We start from the raw sequence: 23043 nt of genomic DNA, 5'->3' as shown, positions 1-23043 counted from the left end.
AGCAGATATAATGCACTCACTACATTAGAAGAAAGATGCTAAAAGACAGTAAAGCCCTGCTGGAGATGTTAAACTCATCACAGAATGGTTTGAGTTGGAAAGGACCATAAGGATCATCTAGTTCCAAAGTCCCTGCCAGGGACAGGGGCACTTGCCTCTAGATCACACTGTTCAAAGCCCCATCCATTCTGGTCCTGAACACTTCCATGAATGGGGGATTCACAGCTTCTCTGGGCAATCTGTTCCAGTGTGTTACTACCCTCATAGTAAAGAGCTTCTCACCAATATCTAACCTAAATCTAATCTCTTTTAGTGAGTCAGTTACTGGTACTGATTATACCTTGATGAAATATTAAAACACCTGTACATCTGGCAAGAGGCACAGCTGTATAGTCCACCCCACATAGAAAAGGTGCAGTGACTGAAGGGAAGCAGAAGTAGGGTAACTGTATGGGACCCTGGAGTTCATGTCCTTGGCAGCATACTCTCAGAAAGAACGTATGGAGATCCAGAACACTCGTTCAAGAGAAATAACACAGCAAATGAAATCTACAACTGAATCTCTGCCAAAAGCATCACTGACACCCTGCTGGGGAAGGGCAACAATGCTTCCCCTAGTGAAGATGCCAGAGCTTTCAGAACTAATCCAGGGAAGAAAGCCCTGTGTGAAGCCAGCCACATCAATTCCCACTTCCTTCTTGTCAAACTCCCCTTTGAATATCAGTCTGTCCTTTCCACTCCTGCCCATATTTCCACTATTATTCATGGCTCTACTCTGATACATCTGCTCTTTTTACTGTTTGTTTATTCTCTGTCCCTTCCTCCTCTTCCTTCCATGTTTCTTCCCTTGCCCTCAGATCTTGTTGGGCTGCCAGGTCTCGAGTTCAGTGACATAACTCAGCTGATTTACCCTCCTTAAAGCAGTGTCTACTCTCATGTAAATCACCCTCCAAAACCCGCCTGTGAAATGGGCTTGTTCACTAAACTCTATGAATAGGAAAGTAGGCACAGCTGGCCTATTCATAATCAACATAAAAAATAGATTAGCGCTTTACAGATTAAACATTATCGTTTCAACAGTTAACATAAATCAACTGCACTTACAGACCTAGCATTGCTGCTGCCACTGCAAGGTGACAGGCGTTGCAAAGGGAAAGGCTGTCAGTCCGGGGTGCAGTGGTGAACAGCTCATCTGTCTTCCACCTTGATAAGTTCTCATCTGGCACCCCAAGGGTGCACTGCCAGAGGTTGTTACAAGGAGAAAAGTTGGCTAGGGAAACAAAGGCAGGGGGTTAATTTTTATTAATTCACGCGCATTTCTGAGCAATCCAGCAACCCACAGTTCTAGGGCCAAAATCCAATTGCCCTACATCCCTCCCTAGGGCTGATGCAGCGAAAAACAGCACAGAACAACACAAAAAGAGCAACAGAGTCAACTCCTGGAACAGAAAGAGATCAGTCACTCTTCAGAGGCTTCCCTGTTATCTAGCTCTGTTTTCTGTAGCTCAGAATCTTTGGGCCCTTGTGGCTGAATCAAAGCATTCTATCTAATGTAAGCAGGGACACCCATTCAAAAAAAACAAAACAAAAAAAAAAAAACCCTCACCGTTAACTGAGGGAATCACCTCATCAAAGAAGGGCCAAGAACTGAGATTCACTCCATTGCCCTGTTGTCAGCAATGCTAGGAGAGTGGACCAGAGTTAGCCACTGACCAGGCTACACCGGTTCCTTCACCAGGTAATGGACACCAAGTCACTGGAGCTGTTCTGCCATGCACACTGCCATCAACATGCTGTGGCTGTGTAGTCAGTGGAGAGATAAGACCCACAGAGCCAATACAGTCAGTATCATTCCCTTCCACCCTGCTCACACACTGAGAACCACTCAGTGTCTCAAAAAGTTAGCTCAAAAAAGCCAACCTGAAATTTCTGAGCTGGTCCTGATGATTCTAAGTGTCTTTAACAGGACATGCTCTTAAGAACTGGTCTCAGCTCTTTCAAACAAAAAAGAAAAAAAAAGAGGGGCACACAGGAGCCCCTCAGGGACTTAGGTATCTCCTTGCCAGCAGGGTCAAAGATGCCAGCAAGCCACAAAGGACATGGCAGCAAAAGTTACATTGAGTATTTAGTATAAACCCTTTTAACAAGCCTTTGTAATTTTAATTGCTCTAGCCTCTTTCTGCCCTTTCTTGATAAATGGGAATAACAGTTAACAGACCTGAACCAATCCATTACATCCAATAAAATGTTTGGCAAAAATTAGCTTTGTTCTCCACTCACAACTGATACCACTATGGTTCCATCCATTATCAGAAATGAGCCAAGTAATGTATATTTTCTACTAATCTTTTGGAATTTGGAAGGGCTGGTGCTTAACAGCCTCTTCCGAGAATCTGCCAATTTGAGATGGAGTGGTGATGTGAGTTTTGTAAAGGAAAGGAGCATTGGTTTGCTTCAGCTGAGCTCTCCTGGCACAAGCTGTAGGTCACGTGATTTTATTGCTTCAGTTGTCACAGACAGCTTCACGTGTTGGCTCTGGATCACGCACCTTGTAAAACCAAAGCACTGCAAATCTTACAGAAAATAAGTGCAAAATGTGCTTAATGCTCACAAACGTAACTTGACTGTTATACAGAGAACATTAGAAAACTTTCTCTTTTCAGGCTGGCCTGCTTAGTATGGACTGAAACACTTGGCTCACTAATGGTGGACAGAACTTGGAAACTCCCAAGATCCCAATGCTTGCTTCAATTTTCAAAGCACTTTTGCACGTAAGGCTTCCCATGTGGAGGATTTGCCATGTTCTCACCCACAGCAACCCTTTTACCAGAAAGAAAATCTTCAGGAAAGATTGAAGCTCAGCGTCCCTTCACAGAATCATAAACTCTCAGACTGATTCCACAGTACCAGAAAACAGCTCACCAGATTGCCTGCACACCTCAAAAACTCGAAAATGCTGTGTCTATTCCACATGTTAGAAAAATGCAGGCACACCAAGCTGAGGCCCCATAACTCGTTATTTTATGTCCTTTGTTTTGCCTACAGACAACCTTTGCCAAAAGATACCAGATTCACCACGTCATGTTTTAAAGTTCTTGATGGGTCAAGAGCTAAACAACTGGACAGACCTAAAATTCTGACAGAAAACAGGAGATGCAAATGGGGCACAATCAAGTAGGAAATTAGCAAATCAGTGGATGGACAAGTGACAGGATTCCCTGCTCCCTCAGAGAAAATCAAGCTTGCTATACCCAGCCTGTGCCTGTATCAGAGCATCAAATAGACCTCTGAGTGTACAGCAGATACAGAAGCCTGGAACTGGAACGGTGACCCATGTGCTGAGATGTGGTTTGTGTCTATGGATAGAGCACTGCTGAGCACATCCACCACCTTCACGGGGTGAAAACGTGGAGCACAACCTGGCACAGATGTGCTGTGCATTACCAGCTGAGACCTGCACCAGGACAACACTTCAGGTGTCATCAAATCTCTCAGAAAACTATACTGAAGAGACCCTACCATCTGCACACGAGACACACTGAGCCAATAAATTCCATGCAGGTAAGCTATATATTAACCCCTATGCACCTAACTAATCTGCAAATTAAAGATTAGTTATTCTGCAATTTAATTCTGCAAACCAGAATTACTCCTTTCCATGCCATTCTTCATTGCATTTTCTGAACTCAAATATTTCAGTTTCTTGCAGAAGGTTAAAAGAAAAGTAATCCCTCAGAAATTTTGCTGTCCAACTTTTTTTTTTATTGTAAATCAGTAAAGTTAAAGGATGACAAAGAAGATTAACTTCCCACCTATACACCAAAACTTTCCTTTTCATGGGCAATGGGGCTTAGTGCACCTGGGAAAAGAAAAAAGCCTCCTCACGCAGGGCAGGAGGGAGCACCCTGTCTCAAAGCTCCCTGGGAATAAAGACACCAGCTTGTCATTGGTGTGGCATTAAGGATCAATAACTCTGGAGCCTGAAAGCAGAGCATGCAGGAACACAAGTGACAGAGCAAGGAGGACTGCGTGACCCACACAAAGCTCCCTGTTTGCCTTCCCTCTGCATTTAGCACTGGGGCCCTGGTTTTGGGCAGCTGGCACCTGCACGGTCCCTGTGCAGGGGCAGCTGTACTGAACTCCACCAGCACCAAGATGCTCATACCCACAGAATGGCAGAGATGGGGCACAGTGGAGCCTGTCATAGCAGCAGGACCCATACAGTGGCTGTTCCTGCCTTCCAGTTGAGTAATGCAAGCCCATTTGTTCTGGGTGACATTAATGCTATTCACCATCCATCTACAGACTCTTTAAATTACCTATTTATGGCCAAAATCCCCTTCATAATTGATAAAAATCTCTTTTTTATAACTCAAGTTATTGAAAAAAGTGAAGATTTTTATTCCTCATTATAATTTTAATACAAATGTGTTTTTTTTATTGACAGCTGCTTGAAAGCCCTGAAAGGCCTACTGAGAGAGACTAGAGGAGGGGTGGGAAAAGGGCCAGATCTTCCTGTCCCACAGCCAGCCCTGTGCTCACTACAGCAGCATGCAGAGTTATTGCCATCACAGCCCCCACTCTGGGGTGTAAAAAGAGGCTGGTAATGTCACAGAGGAACAGGACATCTCCTCTGCTGGATACAAAACCCACAGCAGGCACAAGAGGCTTTCACTGACCTAAGTGCAATTTCCCCGTGTCTGGTAGTCATGTACACAAGGGCCAACTTCAAAGCACACACCTGGTACAGCATTACTAGAGGGTGCTTAAGGTGTACTATTAGAATCAGGATCACAAGCAACAGGAGACCTGGACTCAGAGGTTTTGCCAAGGCATATACAGCATGTTTGTGAGAGCCATCTGGTATCAGACGCACAGCATCAAGAGTGAGAGCAACTGACCACTACCTGAGTCACAGCAGCACAGTCACGCAGAGCACTCTACCACTCTGTGCAAACCTGGGGTAAACAAGCAACTCTCCTGGCATCCTGGTCTGGTTTAACAACACTGCCAGCCTGGGAGGTGGCTGGCTGGGGCCATATCAGGATCTGCAGCATCATAATCTGAAGACCTTGTCATCTAGTAGGGCAAGTGAATCTTCTCCAGTATAACATACAGAGTCAGCTAAAGAAAGCATTTCACATTCCCTTGGGAACAACTTGGATGCTGCAGGACATGCAGTGCAATACCCAACAACATACTAAGTCTTTACTACTCTCCCACAGAGTCAAGTACGCTTCAACAGTCCTGCACATCAGAACTAAGCATGTGTCTTGCAGTGCTTGAAGAGCAGATAAACAATTCCTGAAATAAAGGAATCAGACTGTCCTCTCTGCCATTGCTGGCATGCAAAGGCTGCCATGCTGTACCAAGAGTTCATACAGAAATAACAGTAAGAAGAGATTCTCCTATTCCTGCTGTCCTTTCTCAGACTGCAGCAGCTCAGTGGCAGGGAAGTTTCTTGTTGTAGTGATTAAGGTCGTCATAGCAAAAGCCAGGGCATTAGTAACTTGCTGCATCCAAGCTCTTTTCCCCGGTAGGTTCACATGGCCATGTGGCATTGCATATGACCATGCTCCCCTGGTGTACATGCTTATATTTCAACAGTGGATGAAAAAGGCCCATGTACTCAACAGAGAAACTGTTGGGATCTCCACGAGCAATTTAAAGTAGTGACAAAAGGGCAAGCCTCCCTCTTAGCAACAGTTTTTGTACAGGGATAACATCTTCTCAGACAAGAAGTATGTCTCCTCTTGCACAGCACTAGTGCCATGCCAACACAAGGGTAGGAACACAAAGAGAGCAAAGCCCATTGACTAAGTAAAGGCTGGGTCCCCCAAACACCGCTGTCTGTAAAAATACATCCTGATTCAGAAACCCAAGCACAGGACCACCTGCCTCACATGCTTTGTTCACTAATCATAGTAAAACCATCAGCATATCCCACCCTGCTCAAGCAGCAAGCTCCATGACTGTACGGCTGCAGGAGGATTCTTACAAACGGTAAGCTTGTCCTTGCACTGGTGTAAAAGCCAGTTAATTAACTGTGGGTGGTCTCCTTGGAGGTGCAGGCTAATCACGCAATTAGAAACTACTTCCCATTATCAGTGCTCCCACAAAGCAAGGCTGGACTGACATCCTTCTAAATGTATGGCTTTACACATATTCAAGCTCCTTATACGATTTGCCTTCAACAGAGAGAAGAGTCAACCTCTGGCTCACCCCAGCCCTTTCTCCCAGCTTTGAACTAAGCGAGCAGTGGAAGCAACAAACTCAATCCCTGCCAAGTTCTCAGTAAGGGCCTGTTTTGCCTTTCAGTCTTCCCTGGAGCCCAACAAACTCTCCAGCAGTAGTGTAAATGTATGCTGATGTGAGAAATTTTGATGGTCAAAGTTTCTAGAGGCCTTTAGCTTAACAGCAACTGAGACTGCTCCCGTTCCTGCAATTTTCACTCAGCTCTTGAACATCTTCAGTAGCTGCTTGTGAGGGGCCAGAATCATTACAAAATCATTACAAAAACAAACAAAATCCTAAATTTACCACCTTGTAACTAATAACCATGGACATTTACCTGTGATTTTAATACCTCCCAGTTTCACCAGTTATTCCATTTTCATATATTCCATTCTCTTTCATTTCTCTCTTCTTTCAATCATTGTTCTCTTTCTCTTTAGCATTTGCTCTTTCTCTTCCCATTCCTATCTTTTTATCCCCCCTGTCTCTTTAAAATTAAATATCGCCCAGCACTGCCCATGTGGGTGCTATGAATGCTAAGAGGAAAAAGGGCTGCTGTGGAGACTGGATTCAAGCTGTCTCGCTGGGAATCAATGAGGCATGGAAAGCTTGCCTAGCTCCCAAAATGCTGAAAGAGACCAGGATATGTCTGTGGCAGCTGAATAGAAGGACGGGCCCATCTCCTCAGCATGTGGCTCTGCTTCTGAGAGACACCACACAGGCAGACAGGGGTGGCTGTTTTGATCATTTAGTAGCAGCTAACCTCAAGGTGGTTTTTCCACATCTGCAGAAGTGAGATTGCAGGGTGAAGCCCCATAGAGCAGCAGGAAGCAGACAGCCTGTCCTGCTCCATCTATCCACTGAGCTATGAAACACAGCTGGTACTGGCCAGGCTCTGAGGACACAGCATCGAGAAATGAAGCATCTAGCTTGCAGGAAGGCAAAGAGAACACAGGCCAGAAGCTGACGCTAACCCTGCCATTCAATTGCAGGGAGATACAAACTGTCATTTCTAACAACCACCACCACATCCAAATCCATCCACAATTTATCTACTAGGTAGGTGCAAATACTTCAGTCAAACCCCCTTGTTCTCTCCACACCTCCTCACCACACAGACTTCCTGAAACACCCTCAAAGAGCCCCATAAACCTCTTTTGTATCAACAGCTCTGTATGTACACATTGCTTCTATTCTTCAACAGCCTGTCTCTCACCCAGCAATTCCACTTTTTCTACTATTGCCTTTGCACAGTTTCCTCCTCCCTCCCACATCAGCTGTGCTCCTTGAAATGCCCCTGGTCAGCCTGGGAGTTGTAAGGCAGATCTCTTCTCATACAGGGCAAGACAAAAAGCAGCAGAATGCTCTCTTTAAATATCACAGTTACTTTCCTTATATCTGATGAACACAGACACCCACCTCTGATCTCAGTGATGCAGCCTGCTGGGGGTTAATGGTTACAAATTCCTTGGATATTATGCTACCTGACTGCAAGCACCGAAAGTGATTTATGCTATTATTTTCTTCGAAGGTTAATTAGGGGCTCAAAAATCTAAAGGGTTGTCAGTGCCAGCTGGAACTGATCTACTGCAGTCAAGGGAAAGCAGTCTTTCCTCACAGAGCCCTGCAAATGCATCTTTGCCCTGAACAGCCCTTACCTCTTTGCCCAGATCCTCACGGATGACTTGCTCGATCTCTTGCCTGGTGCTCTGTGGGGCCTGGCTGTGCAGCACCTTGAGCGTGCGGGTGTACTCCTCTGGCAGCAGGTAGTCAAGTGCCCCCAGGTGCTGGCCCACTTTGATGAAGGTGCCTCGGTTGGCACAGCACAGCTCTCGGAGGCGCTCAGCAGAGCGCAGGTGCACCTGCAGAGAGACAGAACATCAGCCAAGCCCTTTTGCTACCTATTACATGCACAGAACCACACGTACACCTTCTATTTATCCGCTGTTGAAACACTCTAGGAATTTCCATTCTTAATTTTGGGCTTCGTCTGCCTAAGTTAACTATTAGGACTCCACCTTGATTTAGTGGGACTGAAGTAGACCAGGACAAGATACTCCAGAGCATAAGGGGCTTCCATATGTATCTGCACAGGCACCATGATCACAGGCATCCAAACAGCTTTTGGCTCTGCCCAGGGCTACATCTTCACACATAACATAACGTCTACCATAATTATTATCCACCACTATGATGCACTGGGAACTCTTGTCAAAAGACAAGTGTCAGTACTACAAACAATACTGGACCATCTTTGAAAGAACAAAGAATTCAAGTGAGAAGAAAATTGCAGATACCAACCTAGGAATAATCTGGAGCCTGGAAGAAGAGTCTATTAAAAAATATTATTAAAAATAATTAAACTACAGATATCTCTGGTAGTGAGGAAGGGCAATACGTGGAAGTTCTTCACACTCCTCAGCAAAAAGGAGAAATTACACCACTCAAGTCCAGACACTTCATAGTCTTACTGCTCACATCGCCAACAAAGTGACAGTAGTTTTATGGACTGAGAATTAGGAGACTTACTAGTTTTGCTTACACTAGCCAGAAAGCATGCAAATGACAAAAACCATCATCAACCACCTGCCCGTTCCTGAGGTTCACTCTGCCTCTCAAGAGCCAACCAGTTACCACGTCTTTTATTGACAATAATTTATTCTGCTATTATTACTCTCAGTAGGAAAGCCTCCTGCCAAGGACAGAGCTACTCAATATTCTTTCATAAACTTCAGATAAGCTTACCCGATACGTTAATAAAATCTAAGCAAATCAATGACAAAAAGCAACTATGTGCCCATCTCCTGGCAGTGCTCAGCATCTGTCGTCATAGAGGCCCCTAAATTCTTACGGCTTCCATGTTGTAAGTCACTGAAGGTCAAATCCCGCAGTGCAGACCTCGTCTGGCCAGGAAATACCAAGATACCGGGGTAAGGAACTCTACTGAAAGCCTTAAAGTACGTGGTAGAGATGAATACCATCACAAAAATGCAGAAATGCCACTACATGTACATCCACACCCACAGTCTCTGTTTAGTGGCCACTTCTGCCCTCCATGCAAAGCAGTGCTATGTCACTCCACAGGGCACGGCAAATGTCTTGCTTCTGGGAATGTCAGGGGACAGGCTGGGTGCTGAGCTGCAAGTGCATGAAATACAGGCCAGGGGGAGTGTGAGGAGAATATGAGAGTCTCTCACACTCTGCATGTGAGATCTGACAGCTTGATGCACACATGCACGCATACACACACACACTTTCCCTACGTGGCCACACACAAGCAAGCATAAATGCACAAAGAACATGCTTATCTAAGCATACTGCCTGCTCAAAAGCTCTCACAGAGGCATAGGTAGAAAATAACCTCCACAAGCAGTCCTGAAGCCTCCCATATTCCTGTGCTAAATCTTACACACCTCCTTTGAAGCTCTTGCTGTAACAAGCAGGGCTCTATCCTGGTTGCTTTCTGCTTTTCCCTTCCATGTGCAGAAGAAAAAGCAGGCCAAAAGGGGATATGGAAAAGAAGCTGTGAAAAGGACAAGAAAACAAAGGAGAACATGGGAAGGGAATAATGGGATGAAAGAGGAAAGCAGGAGGAAGGAGGAAGCCAGAGCAGCTGGCTATTTTGTCACAGCACAGGGAACTCAGCCCATTACAGGAATGCAGCCTGCAGCGCAGCTTTGATAACTGCCCTCTGCATAGTCCTCTAGCAGCAGAGGAAGTCCTGCTGAAGGCTGAGTGGGGCTGACTCCCCAAAAGTGCTGGGCCAGCTGCAGCCCAGGGCACAAGAAGGACACAGCACCAGGCCTGCCTCCTTGCAGATGCACTCAAAAACCTCCAGCACCAAGTGAAGGCCAGCACATGGACTGTGATCCCCACAAGATGCAGCAGGAAAGGCTCTGGGCTGCTACATGGCTCAAAGTAAAGCACCAGACATAGATGCCAGGGCTGTAAGACAGGACTGTCTTACACTGGCCAGCTGGGACCAGAGGCACTGGCCCCAAAGTATTTTGCCACCTTGCAAGGATCACTGGGAAACGGCTGGGTGGTGAATGACCAAAGGCAGCTGGGAGGAAGGAAAGCTCAAGTAACTGCATATACAGTCAATGCAGACACACTTGGATGCAAGGTGTATCTTCATGCCTGTCACTGCAGACATGACAGGAAATTTTAGCCCTCCCAAACTTATCCATCCAGCAGAGAACCTAGTTTTGCCTTGTGATCACAGCAATCCTTAACAACAGAGACAATGACACTCTGACAGAAGAGTTAAATGGATCAGGAGCCCCACACCCAGCACTCTCCGCAGCATGTTTATGACTGGTCTGGCTGACACTGAGACAGCTGCCCTAGAGGCTGTCAGGATAAGGGACCAGCAGCTCCTGCCCAGAGTGTTGACTGAACAACATATATTGGAAAAAGAAAACCTAACTGTAGCCTTCAACTCAACGAAACTTCAGTCTTCATTAAAGGTGAAGGTGAGAATGAAGCAGGACTGTGAATCTCGCTGTCAAGGTCTCTTTTCTTATCACAAAGGACAAGGTGTTCAGGAGAAAAACATTCTTACTGCTATTAATTGATGTCAAGTCAGGTCACGGTCCAAATGTAGTATTTGTTTCTTTTATCCTAGCCATAGGCAAAGTAAGAGAGCCACACTCCTCCTACCTTGCCTGCCTCTGTTGACCCACGTTTCTGCCCTATCTCAAAGAAACTGCACGGTGAACAGAAATCCCCCAGAATGCCTCAGAGCTTTCTCCAAGCAATCTCACAAGATACTGCTTTGCTACATAAGCAATACCTTGAAAATTCTTCTTACTGGGGAAAGAGCTAGGAACAACAGCTAGTTAGACATGGACCTGCTTGTATGCACCCTGCCTAGGAGCATGCTGCAAAGAAAGGAAGCGTTTCACATACAGAGGATTACCAAGAATAAGCCTCCCTCAGGAAGCACTTCAGATCACAAATGCTGTCTGAGCGTGCAGATGGCTGTTTCCCCTACCCACATGGGCATCTCTTTCTCACTCCCTACTCTCTCCAAATTTCAGCATGATCAATTGTCTATTAGCTTACAGCATGGCTATCCAACCTATGAGGCTTGCCTAAACCCTGAGACTAGACTGGGATTAACACTAATTACTAAAATGGTTCCATGTGGGCCATAATGAAAGCAGGAATTCTCAGATTTAGAGACACCTCTGGTATGAAGCATATAGTCTCTGCAAGCAGGAGAGCACAATGACATTTGTTAATTTACTCTTGATGTACAAGCAGATCTGGCTGCTCAGCCATTTTGTTGCTTTTGAAGGAGTCTTTGCTCAGAGACCCTGGCAAAGCAACAGATATGCAGGTGCCACAAATGAGCAGACATTAATCTGACCTTCAAATGAAGGAACTAATTTAGAAGATAATAAACACCAAAGCTAAAATTTCCTGGTGCCAACTTGAGTATTTTATCTAGTGATAGAACTGGCAACAAAAGAGCTCAGAAAGGCCACTTAGGACAGCAAGGTAAGAGGCAGAAGCATTCTTCATATGAAAAACCCTTCGGAAGAGTCATTCCAACCCTGAGGGGTATACTCAAAGTTGGCAAAACGTGAAATGAGGATTAGGGATGCAGAGAGAAGAATCTGAAATGCAATTAGTCAAAGACATAACAAACAAGTCAGCAGAAATTCCTGGTGATGAGAGCTGCCTACAAGAATACTGCAACCACAAATTCCTCAGAAAGCCCATCAGTCTCGATTTTTACAGGAAGATGAGTCTAGAACAGCTGCTCCTTCCTCTCACCCCCGCACAGGGCAGCACACTTGGACAGGTGAACAGCAGCAGTTCCACACTGCTTCCTGCCCAATCATTTTCACTTTAAGACCTGGTTTGATGAGGTCCTGGGCAGCCTAGTCTAGTGGGTGGCAAGTCTGCTCACAGCACGAGGTTGGAACTTGATTTTTAAGGTCCCTTGCAACATAAGCCATTCTATGATCCCCCCTACTTCTCAACCTGAGCAAGAGAGGGGGGTGGAGATGCCTTCTCTTGCCACTGCCAGATTCTGGGAAGTCTGCCATAGGCCTGCCCATCACTGCTAACAGTGGGGATATGCTCTCCACATCAATATTTTTAAAAAGCTGAAAACATCAATCATGTAAAAATCGCACATGATTTCAAAAGGTAGCTGAAATGTTAATAATGATAACAAAGAAAAAAAGACTGTGCATTAAAACTGTTAGCTTCCAGAGAACCGAAGGGGAACAAATGGTCTTTTGCTTTTAAGAAAGTCCAGAATAATCTGGGAAATTACCATCTTGTTAGCTTTTGTTCTGTATCAACTAAATTAGCTGAGACACTAATTACAAAGAGCACTAAAAAAATCATCTTGTTATCCGTGATACCGATGTAAAAAAGCCAACAGGAATTTGGAGAAAATAAAAAAAGAAATCATTCTTCACCAGTCCACTAAAACACTCTGAGCACATTAATGCAACAGTCAATACAAGAGAAAGGGGGGGATATTCATCAGGGCTTTCTAGTGCCTTTCAATAAATTCCCCCACTAAAAGTGAAAGGAAAAACAATGAATTATTGGACAAGATGTAAGAGCATTCTTTTACATCATTTGCTCAGTTGTCCCATTCCATGCTCAGAATTCCATCCTCACAACAACAAGCCCAGAGCACTATGGACAGTAAGAGTGGGAGACTCTGGATAGGACAAGGGTGCAACACGTAGCGGTGTTTTCACCACAGCTTCATTCCAACTTTCTCTGAGCAATTTTAGACAAGGTGATACTGCAGAAGTCCTGTCCACATTAGCACCTGCAATGCTGTTATTCCATTGAGGCTAAGCTAGCAGCAAAAACACCAAAAAATGTGCTGAAAAGGGAAACAGGTAGCACCCGTAAGGCAGAAGGGGCTACAATGGGATGTTCTTCATCACTGTTGAAAACTAACAGTAGTGTCCTGTTAATCCCCTCTTAGACTAAGTTTTAATTTCCCTGCTAGCAGTAGAAAGAGAGAGAACAGCACAGTGACATAACTTGCAGGAGATACAAAAGAAAGTATTCAACACTGGAAAAATAAGTGCTGCCAGGTCCCTCCCATAGAGAGGAGACGAGCAGGTCACAGTCAGCACTTACTGCTGCAAGGTTGCATGTATCAAAAGGAGCAATGTATCCTACCCACACACTCTGGTGGGTTCTAAACTACTTGTAAGCATTGAACACATGCATCATGCTGCTGCAGATGGCTAAGCAAAGGCACCTGCACAGCACACCCTGTAGGCCTCAGAAAAAAAAGAAAAAAAAACCACCAAACGGTGTGTAACTGTACAAGGAAAGAGAAAAAGATGTGAGAGATATCAAAATGCTATCGTATAAACTGAAAGCACAAAACTAACCTTAGATTCTGGACATTCCATCACAGAATGAGGTACAGAAGAAAAAGCAAATAGGGCAGAGAAAGGCAAGAAAAAAATAACATGCATTTGAGAAGAGACCATAAAGAAGAGATGTGAAATGTTAAGGGGCTGTTTTGATTAGACAGAATTACTGTCCAAGAGAGAAAGGAGATACATGCAATAAGAAAAGGCAAATCTGCCATTCCTATTTCCAGTTCTCACAAAAAAGCAAATAATGTGGTATTCCACAAAACAACAATCTTTAGTCATTTTTTTTAAACACCATTTTGTACAGCATTCACCAGGGGCACTCACTGTCCAAAAAGCCAAGAGCTTAATGGTAAAGGCCCAGACATTCATGATAAAACAACAATAACCGATTTAATATGGAGCTTTTCATCTCTAGAAGTGCTTTCACAAAGCTTTTTACAAAACTCAGGATTGCTGTCCCCCATGTTACAGACTCACAAGATCATTACCTGTAATAAAACGTCTAAAGGGCTTTAAACACTCCTGCTCAAGGCATCAAGACAAGAATCACCCTATTGATCAGCTGCAGTGAGAGACAGAACGAAATGGGGTGGCTCCCACCATCATTAAAATCTCCGAAGAACCCATTTGGTGCATTCAACTCCCATATTCCAATAACACTGGGCAACCTTTTTGCTGTGACTCAACTGGTTTCCAAGGATCTTCTGTATTTATTAAATTCTCTGCCACTGTAAAGACTTGGAAATCCTGATAACGGTGGGGCTGCATGCACATGACTAGCAGATCTATAGAGTATCTTTAAATAATCCAAGGCAGCGCAAACTGGAGAGGAACAGAAGGAAGTCCACCCCAGTTTAACGCTGTGAGCGACTGAAATCACATGCCTTGACAAATATTTCTGTACTTCTGTGCTTTAAAAACAACAACAGAAAGCCTAGAACCCATTGAAACAACAGTGTGGTTGCATCCAAGAGGCTGTTATCTCCTTTAACATGTCTGAATAGCATCCAGTTAATATAACTACTACTGCCTTCCCTAGCACTATCCACCTGGTAATCAAACTGATGACAGCAGGGATGTGGCACTGAGACACAATACAAAATGGAATTCTTATTGCCTCCTTTATACACTACCTTTTATTCCTACTATTTACAAAAGCTCATTCTTATGCACACCAGAGACTTCCCACTCAAATGCTTCCTTCCACTAATACTAACTGATCGCACTGCTGATTGCAAGCTGAAAGTGTATCTTTGGAACTGGAATACTCCTGATGCAATGCAGCCCACAATCTAATAATTCATTATTTGTGTAAGTCATGCACAACACTTACAAAAATTTCTCTGTGGGTTTCTGTCTGCCCATAGGAGATGAAGGCGTTCCACATGTTCTCACTTAAGGAGGTAGGTTGGTACCTTTTCAGTCCTGTACATTTTAGTCAGCTGTGTTCAGGGGTAAGAGAGCTTCATTCAAATCCCAGATCAGACTGCTATACCTCATAAGAGTCCTGGCAGAGACCAAAATCCTTCAGAAATTCCAGCACAACCGTAGGCAGCCAGTGAAACAGCCAGGAAGCAGGAAAGAGAGAGCTATATAAGGACTGCTCTGAAAGTAATGCCTCCTATGACATCAAAGGCAGATGGATGGCAGTGGCGGTATGGGAGCAGAGACTGAATTTTTCCATCATTTTGTTACATACACATTACATTTTGTGCCCCGTACAAGATGCCAGCAAAGGGGCAGTCTGACAGAACGGCATCTGATGTGTTATTGTGGATGAAGAGAAGGTGCATCACTGAATCCCTCCCCATGAAAAAAAACAGCACCTATTAACATTCACCAATGACTGCTGAACATTTATGAAGACCAAAAACACAGGGGTGAGTGGTGTTTCAGCAGAAGCAACAGCAGATCACCTCCTCTGGTGCAGATTTTTATTTTTTTTTTTAAAAAAAAAACAAGCACAGCATATAGGAAATTATTCATTGCTGCTGAAAATGCTGATAGTGGTGACTATGTTTCAAAATTGTGTTTTGTAGCTGAGAATTTGCTCTATCAAATAGTGTTACTGTGGTTTTTTGTATCTGTTATAGTTTCTGTGGGAACAAACAGGAGGCATTATTTTTGGAGCTACCCACATAGCTTGCAAAGGATAAAGGACAGAAATGACTTTTTAGACTGAGGCAACCATTTCACAGCCTCCCAGTTCCACAAATACAGGAGCAAGGTGTCACTCAGCTAGCACAGGCAGTGAACCCTGACAAGATGGAAGGACGATCACAGTGAATGTGTCAGCTGAAATCTAGTGTTGCTGCTGGGCCCTTGCATCACAAATGCTTGAAAAGCTGAAATTTAAGCAAAGGAACACATTTCATTACTTAAGCAAATTTGTGGAAATCAGGAAAAACTTTTCCTAACGTTCCAAGGCAGCCCACTCGCAGATATACAAGCTGCCACCCTTTAGGTCATCAGAACCACAAATTTCCATGCACAAGCACACGCAGACAGCTCGCATCTACATTGCACATATTCCCACACTAATACCTTTATTCACAGTATGGTTTTCAACAATAAGTATAGCTGACAAAGGAGAGGCCCAGCAACAAAGTCCTAAATCAAAACACCACATAATTAGGGAAGCATTTCTGATTGGCTGAGGTACATCTCTTCCAGCAGTCACTGGAGAGGAGGAAACAGTGCTGCTTGGCCACAGTCACCTTGTTGATCTCTACCCTTGCTGACTGGTACATGCACAGCCAGTGCTGATCATCTGCTTATGCTCCATCTTCATTTTGCTCCAAGCTCGGTCATTTGTGCTCTGATTATCCCTCATTACTGACGACCTTGCTGTAATGAGTTATAATCTGCCTCATATTAATTAGAAACATTTTCATTAGCCAGCTCAATTTTAGGTAAATAGCTAATAGAAACAACTGAGCAGCAATTAAGTTATCTGTGGGGCAGTCCAGGAGAAAAATCAGAAGGGAGCAGTTGATTCCCCTCCTCTGTGATACACAGTACTATTCTTCCTAAGTCTCCTTAGCAGAGAGAATAAGAAGCATAGGGAAGGGACGGCCACCTCCACTGCTCCAGCATTACCTGCCTGTTCTCACCCACTCTTGAGTATGGGAATCTGAAACTGACATCAAGTTGAGCCTTTTATCTACAGACATCACCTCCAGTGAATGTGTGACAGCTGTGCCAAAATAATGATTGATTTGATGCTGCAGACAAGAGGTCTATACGTCAGACACAATTTTGAGGGCTTGAAAGTACAAACATTCAGAAAACTAGATCTCTGATGCAAGGAACAACTAAGACATCCTTCAGCACAGATCAGCAGTAGAGTTCCTGATCATTTGAGTAACTTAACCACAAGGAGGAAATAAAATCAGCTGTAATACTGTGAGGTGATGGTGTATTTCCTGTGGTAGGTACAGGCACTGAATATACTGCAGTATTGGACACAAGCCATAAAAGCAGCAGTCAGCACCTAATCCAGAGGAGAACCCAGTCCACCAGTTCATACCCACACTGGTTTCCAAAACCTTAGCAGGAGTAAACTCTGCAGTAATTTACCACAACAGATTTGATTCAGACACATTCAAGGAGCCAGTGGAGGCAAGGGCTCTTATGCCCCCCTGGCAGAAATATACTTGAGTTCCATAACAAACTTTAAGTGATAGTTCATTCTGGATGGATTTAGAGACATCTTTTGCCAGCCAAAATTATTATTTCCTTAAAAGAGAAAACCAAGACCTCATTTTCCTTTCTCCTTCCTGAAAGATACTGTCTGTAAACAAATCCTCAATGGTGGCAGCAGTCCCTGTGCAGGCCCATAATCTAAGAGTTCCTACCATAAAGATCATTTAACACTATTACTGCTAACTTTATGAATACCTCTGAAAGCATTTCACATTGGTAAATCTCCATTCTTCCTTTTCAATCATAAAAAAAAAAAAAAAAAAATGAACTCATATCAGCAAAATGATTTGAGTGGGTCCCACAAAGAACAATACTGTCAGGACTGGAAATAAAAGTCAAAGTTCCCTGTTCTGTTCTCATTGCTAGATTATCTACCTAATTCACCAACAGCAAGACGACAGGCAGAACTGGACAATAAAAAACCCTGTTACTGGTTAGAATTCTTAGAAACCAGAAGCAAAAAATGTTTCTACGGCTCTGTTTGAGATGGTTACTCCTTCACAATTAAAAAAGTTGACGATTTACTGTAAATGAACATTGAAGTAACACCAGAGCATTGCCTCACTAGAGATATAAAAGTAAAACTTCAGAAGGTAAGAAAGGCAGAGGAATTTAAAACAGTAATATGTTCTAAAGCCTCTGGGTAGAATGGCGAACACACATTTCAAAGCCCAAGCTACTTCATGGGAAACTTGGAGGGCAAAACGAAGGCCAGTTTCCACTCCATATGCCAAATCAGACTTTACATTTCTCACACAAGTGAAATTCTCTCATAGCTCTGTGCAGCTCTGTGCTCATCCCTTGATCTAAGCCTGCTGAGGACAATGGGTACACAAGGGTGTCCTGTGATTCACTACAGAGTACCCACAAATGAAAGGAAGTCATTCAACAGCATGGCTGCAGGAAGCAGAGACATTCACAGAAGCTGCAGTAAAATTAGGCACGTCTCAACCCACTGATCACATCGTCTGCAGCTCCTGTTACAGAGTAAGGTGAAACAATAATAAATTTGACACAGTATCTCAAATTCTTGCTAGCAAAATTAATTCAGCTCAGCTTAGATCAAATCATGAGGAAAAACAAGCTGAGGGCTGTGAAGACACTGTCTTAAACTGTCTTGTTTATAGCTGTGGTTGGGGGCTCCCAGTTAAGTCCTGCTTTAATTGCTTTCAATTGTTGTAGGTAACAAGATCAACTGAAATGTGTTACATTCAGAAGTGCTCCCTAAACGAGAATTGCTGACACACCCTATGGAAACTGGAGACTAATGAACTAATGGCAAGAGATTATTTTTGCAGCAAAAATGCTCTAGTGTGATACTTTCCAGACAGCTACACCTGCACAAGAAAACATTGGGTAGGAATTAGCATGGGAAGTGAGTTCTAGCCCTCGGCAACAGAAAACGAGGGGAAACTAGCTCAAACAAGGCCACAGTAGGATTTAGTTGCCACTGGTCCTTAATGGCTATGCACAGGGAGCCTTTGCAACAGGGACAGGGGTGTAGAGAAGGTCTTTTCACTGAAAAAGTCCCAAGTCCCAGGTATAGAGCAAGCAAAACAAACCAGGCAGGGAATGACAGGAGCCACTGCAAGACAGCTGAGCCAGGATGGTATTGATGAGAACGAGTTTCCTGATTTGCTCTCAGTAATAAAACCAGTGATACCAAGAGGATTAACTTGGTAACATCTTCCAACTGCTCAAGCAATCAGACACTGTAAATGCGAAAGGAAACATACAGAGCATTAATGGGGGCAGTGAAGAGGTGAAAAATGAGATGAAATGAATATCAAGTTAATCTGTTCGATATTGAATATTCCTGACTTTCAAAGAGAAGCAACAGACCCCAGTAGCAGACACAAGGATGGGCACTTGATTGCCTCTTTAGTCCCCTTACCCCATCCTGCAATAAAATGGAGCTGGAAAAGAGTCTAGAGGAATTTCTAAGATACGCTGACAGACGAGATTTATAAAGATGGATGTCATACACAGAGAAGGAAAGATGAAGAAAGCTCAGCTAAATCCCACCTAGTTCAGCAGCAGCGGCGCAAGACAGTAGCTTCACACAGTCTGCTCTCCTAGTGTGGGTGTGCAGGGAAGAAGGAAGAGCAGAGGCAGCCGTTGCTGCTGGAGGGGAGAAATCATCACATCCACTTTGTCAGTGCCGAAGAATCTGGGCTGACATTTTTTTCTTCCCGACAGTCGAATCCCACCCTACCAGCTGCATGTCACAGCTGACCTCCAGTCAGGACCTATCTCAGTCAAAGTCAGCAATTAAGCCACGTGACAGCAGCTTCTCCCCCTTCTACATATGCAGCTTCACTCCTGGCAGGTCACTACAATGGCCAGGAAAGCACAGAAAACAAGTTAAATTCCTCAGTGACAGTCACACCACAGCATTTGGTTTGGTCACAGAATCCAGAAAGAAGAATTTCCATTGCAGTCTCTCTAGAGATCTCAATAAATCATTCCCTTACCAAACTGACACAGGCAGATTCTTCTCCCTGAAATGCCCTGACCTTTAAAGCACAGCCCTCTCCCCATAAGAAAAGGGTGCCTGAAGAGGAGAAAGAATGCAATACATGAAATACCTAGAAGTGATTAAATTAGATTGACTAGGAACTCAGGAAAGATAACAACCATGGGATTACGCTGTCAATTTAAAAAAAAAAAAAAAAAAAAAAAAACAATTGCTACAACTGTCATAGCACTACATCCAACCTATAGAGTGGCTGCAGCGGCACTAAATCATCACCAGTAGTAAAGCACAGTTCTAATTTTAAAAGGCCTGTGTTGGGAAAAGAAAAAAAGCCCGCTTGTTACTCAGCAGATCTGATCCCCTCTGGGTATCAGAGTTGCTATCTTCAATGAAAAATATATAAATGTCTCCAGCTTTTTTTTTTTTTTTTTTTCCTCTAGTTAAGAGCACACAGCTCCACACCAAGAAAGGAAGCTGCATCAGCTAGCATCCCAACAGTGACACCACTATGGAGACTGAGCTGGTGCTTCTTCAGATTCATGTACAAACAGCAGACTTGCTAAACTGCAATTAGAAGGTGAGATCCCTCCTCATAGCCACTCCTCTGCTTTCACATTGGAAACAGCTGGTCTGTGTAGTTGCCAATCAAAGCAGAATTCGGAAAAAACACACTGATGTGGGTGCCCCTGGAAGTGGCATTTGGTCTGCTGAATCTTTATGGATGGTACGAACACAAGAAACAGTGAGAACTCGCATTGACTTTGAGGGTGCCACTTAAAAATAGCACAAGGTAGCAGTTTAAAAAAACTAAAAAGTATGAATATTATGGCATCACATTGAGATTAGCAAAAGGACAGCCCAAGTGTACCTGTATGATGTTTGGTCACTACCCAGAGCAGATTACTTTTGCTCCCACATTAGGCAAAAGGAATTACCCTCAGCAATACCAGAGGCAATTGACTTTATTTTATGCAGCATCACAACAAAAAGCACTGCATGCGTTCACCCTGCACTTGGCTATGGCTCACCTAGGTTGTGAAGGGAATGAAGTTGAGACCATCTTAACGTACATCTGTATTTTCAACATTTTGCCCTTTCCATTGCCCAGTCGTTGAGTTTTACCTCTCACCTAGGAGATGAATGAGTATCCACAAAGGCAGGGATGCCGCATTTGTAAACATCAAATATAAGAAACAAAAGTAAAAAATTTAGTAAAGCTGATGGATGTCTTGTTTCATTGTAATTTTAATAAAATGAAGTGCCCAATCCCACTGTAGACTCACTGTCAGCCATTACTCTACTTATGAGGAACTGGGTACAACACGAAATAGTATCAGTGCACAAGAAGCTGGCACACATTCAACAAGAAAAGGAGCAGAAAGACTGCATTTCTTAATTTTCAGGTTATCTATTCTATCCAGGACCAAAATGTTTGGTCAGTAGTCATTAAGAGTGGTTCAAACTGGGGCATTCTAAAACAGATCTTTTCTTCATTGCCTGTGGAAAATTATCACCATCCTTACTTCCCACTCTCCCAGAGAAGCAACTACATATAGCAAGAAATAGGTTTTATCCAGTAGAAATCTAAGACAGATCTTTTCTTGATATAAAAGATGCCAATTACTACAAATAACTTTTGCAGGTAGCTGAAGAAGCGGGGTAAGAAAAGCTTGCTCCTTCATTACCCAGTTAGAACTCCTCAGTGGAGAATACTGCTAAACTGACCATACTTGTCACAATTTAAAAAAAAACAAAACACCACCTAAACATCCAGAGGCTTCAGTTTGAATCTCACATGAGCAAAAGTCAAGGTTTTCCTTTGCCAAAAGGAGAAGAATCTGCATAGGAGGCTAACGCTGGACAAGAAAAAAAACAAAGATGACACTACAGTAGAGACATACAAGTCAAAACCAGGCACTTTTTAATGCTGACTAGAAGGTAAATAATAAACTCCAGACAAATGGTCTATCATAAAGTCAATCAGTATGAGACCTGACCAAAAAAAAAATATATATATATATATATATATATATATTGAAAAAGATTCTCGAATGAATCAGACCTTGCTGGCAAAACACAATCACTGTGAATAAGACCCAAAGACAAAATTTGAGTGACAAAAAGGACCACAGAGAATTAAGCACTGCATAAAATGGTTGTGAAGAAAGCAATGAAAGCATTATTTATGGATTACTAGCATCTGATATCTATGAGTTCTTACTAAATCTGCATACTTCACCTGGAAATCCCTTAAAAAAAAAAAAAAAAAAAAAAAAAGGATGAAGTTAAAATGAAACATGGAATTGACTCCAGAAAGCAGGTTAGCATGGAAAATGTGATAGATATTGTCTTGGTTTTGTCTCTAGAAATAAGTGGAGCTTCTATCTTCTACCAGGAAGATCACGGCACAAAGGGGAGCTGTACCACTGAGGATTTGATCCTTTTGAAGGAAGGGAGAGAGTGCTGTATAAACAGTTAGCGTTGATAAACTCAAGAGAGAGGATGCTGGTCCCAATTAGATTTTGCTAAGTCACTGCTGCCTAAGAACTTGAGTGAGACTTCAGACAAGGCAAAGCTGATGATACGAATTCCCCCAGGAGGCTTCTTTAAATCTACATTATGCCTGTTCTAGAGCATAAGATGAACTCATTTTTAATTGCGTGCCCATCAGCACGTGATTTACTAACATCCTGTAGTAGGCAGTCCATTATGAGATATAATCTAACTGCCTCTTTGAAAGCACAGATAACAAGTCCACATGAATTACTGTCCGGACTACATAAGATGGGTGAACTTCTAAACACAGCCACGAGCCATTCAGTTATTTCCAACTCCTACTCTCTTGGGCTTGAACAACACAGACCTTATGTCCTTCACAACAAGAACCCTTAGAGAACACGAAGTAGTTCAAATAATGACTTGGTGCCTCGTTCTAAAACCCATCAAATTCACAAGTCTATCACTGCTGCTGGACCGAGATCCTACTGATTCAATACCAATCACGAAGACCTCCCCTCCATATGGCAATGCCTTACCTCATGCTTGTTTTGGCACATGATATTGGAAAACCAAAAGCTCAGTTAAAGTAAGCTTGGAAACACTATTTCTAGTTTTGCATATCCCTCATCTCCAGCAAAGCACATCTTGATTTACAGAAAAACACATGATCCTAACAGTTATATGGGAGCTGCTAGATTTTACTATTCAGTTGCTTGAAAGAAGAAGAAATCTCTGTTGGCCTATTAATCTGTC

The 23043-nt window shown here is 43.3% G+C and overlaps 1 protein-coding gene across 13 annotated transcripts in view; it reads right to left on the bottom strand.

Moving 5' to 3' along the window:
* ADCK1 (aarF domain containing kinase 1) overlaps positions 1-23043 on the bottom strand; it is an 81994-nt gene that overhangs the window by 39798 nt on the left and 19153 nt on the right. For all 13 annotated transcript variants that reach the window (XM_042814918.1, XM_042814919.1, XM_042814911.1 and 10 more), the window contains one exon: positions 7893-8096. In XM_042814918.1, coding sequence (XP_042670852.1) covers positions 7893-8096 — 204 coding nt within the window. The remainder of the gene's footprint in view (positions 1-7892; positions 8097-23043) is intronic.

Source organism: Centrocercus urophasianus, unplaced genomic scaffold, assembly GCF_019232065.1.
Source record: "Centrocercus urophasianus isolate 14NV4802_14NV808 unplaced genomic scaffold, USGS_Curo_1.0 seq_14, whole genome shotgun sequence".
Taxonomy (NCBI): domain Eukaryota; kingdom Metazoa; phylum Chordata; class Aves; order Galliformes; family Phasianidae; genus Centrocercus; species Centrocercus urophasianus.
This window is presented reverse-complemented; position numbering and strand designations above follow the sequence as displayed.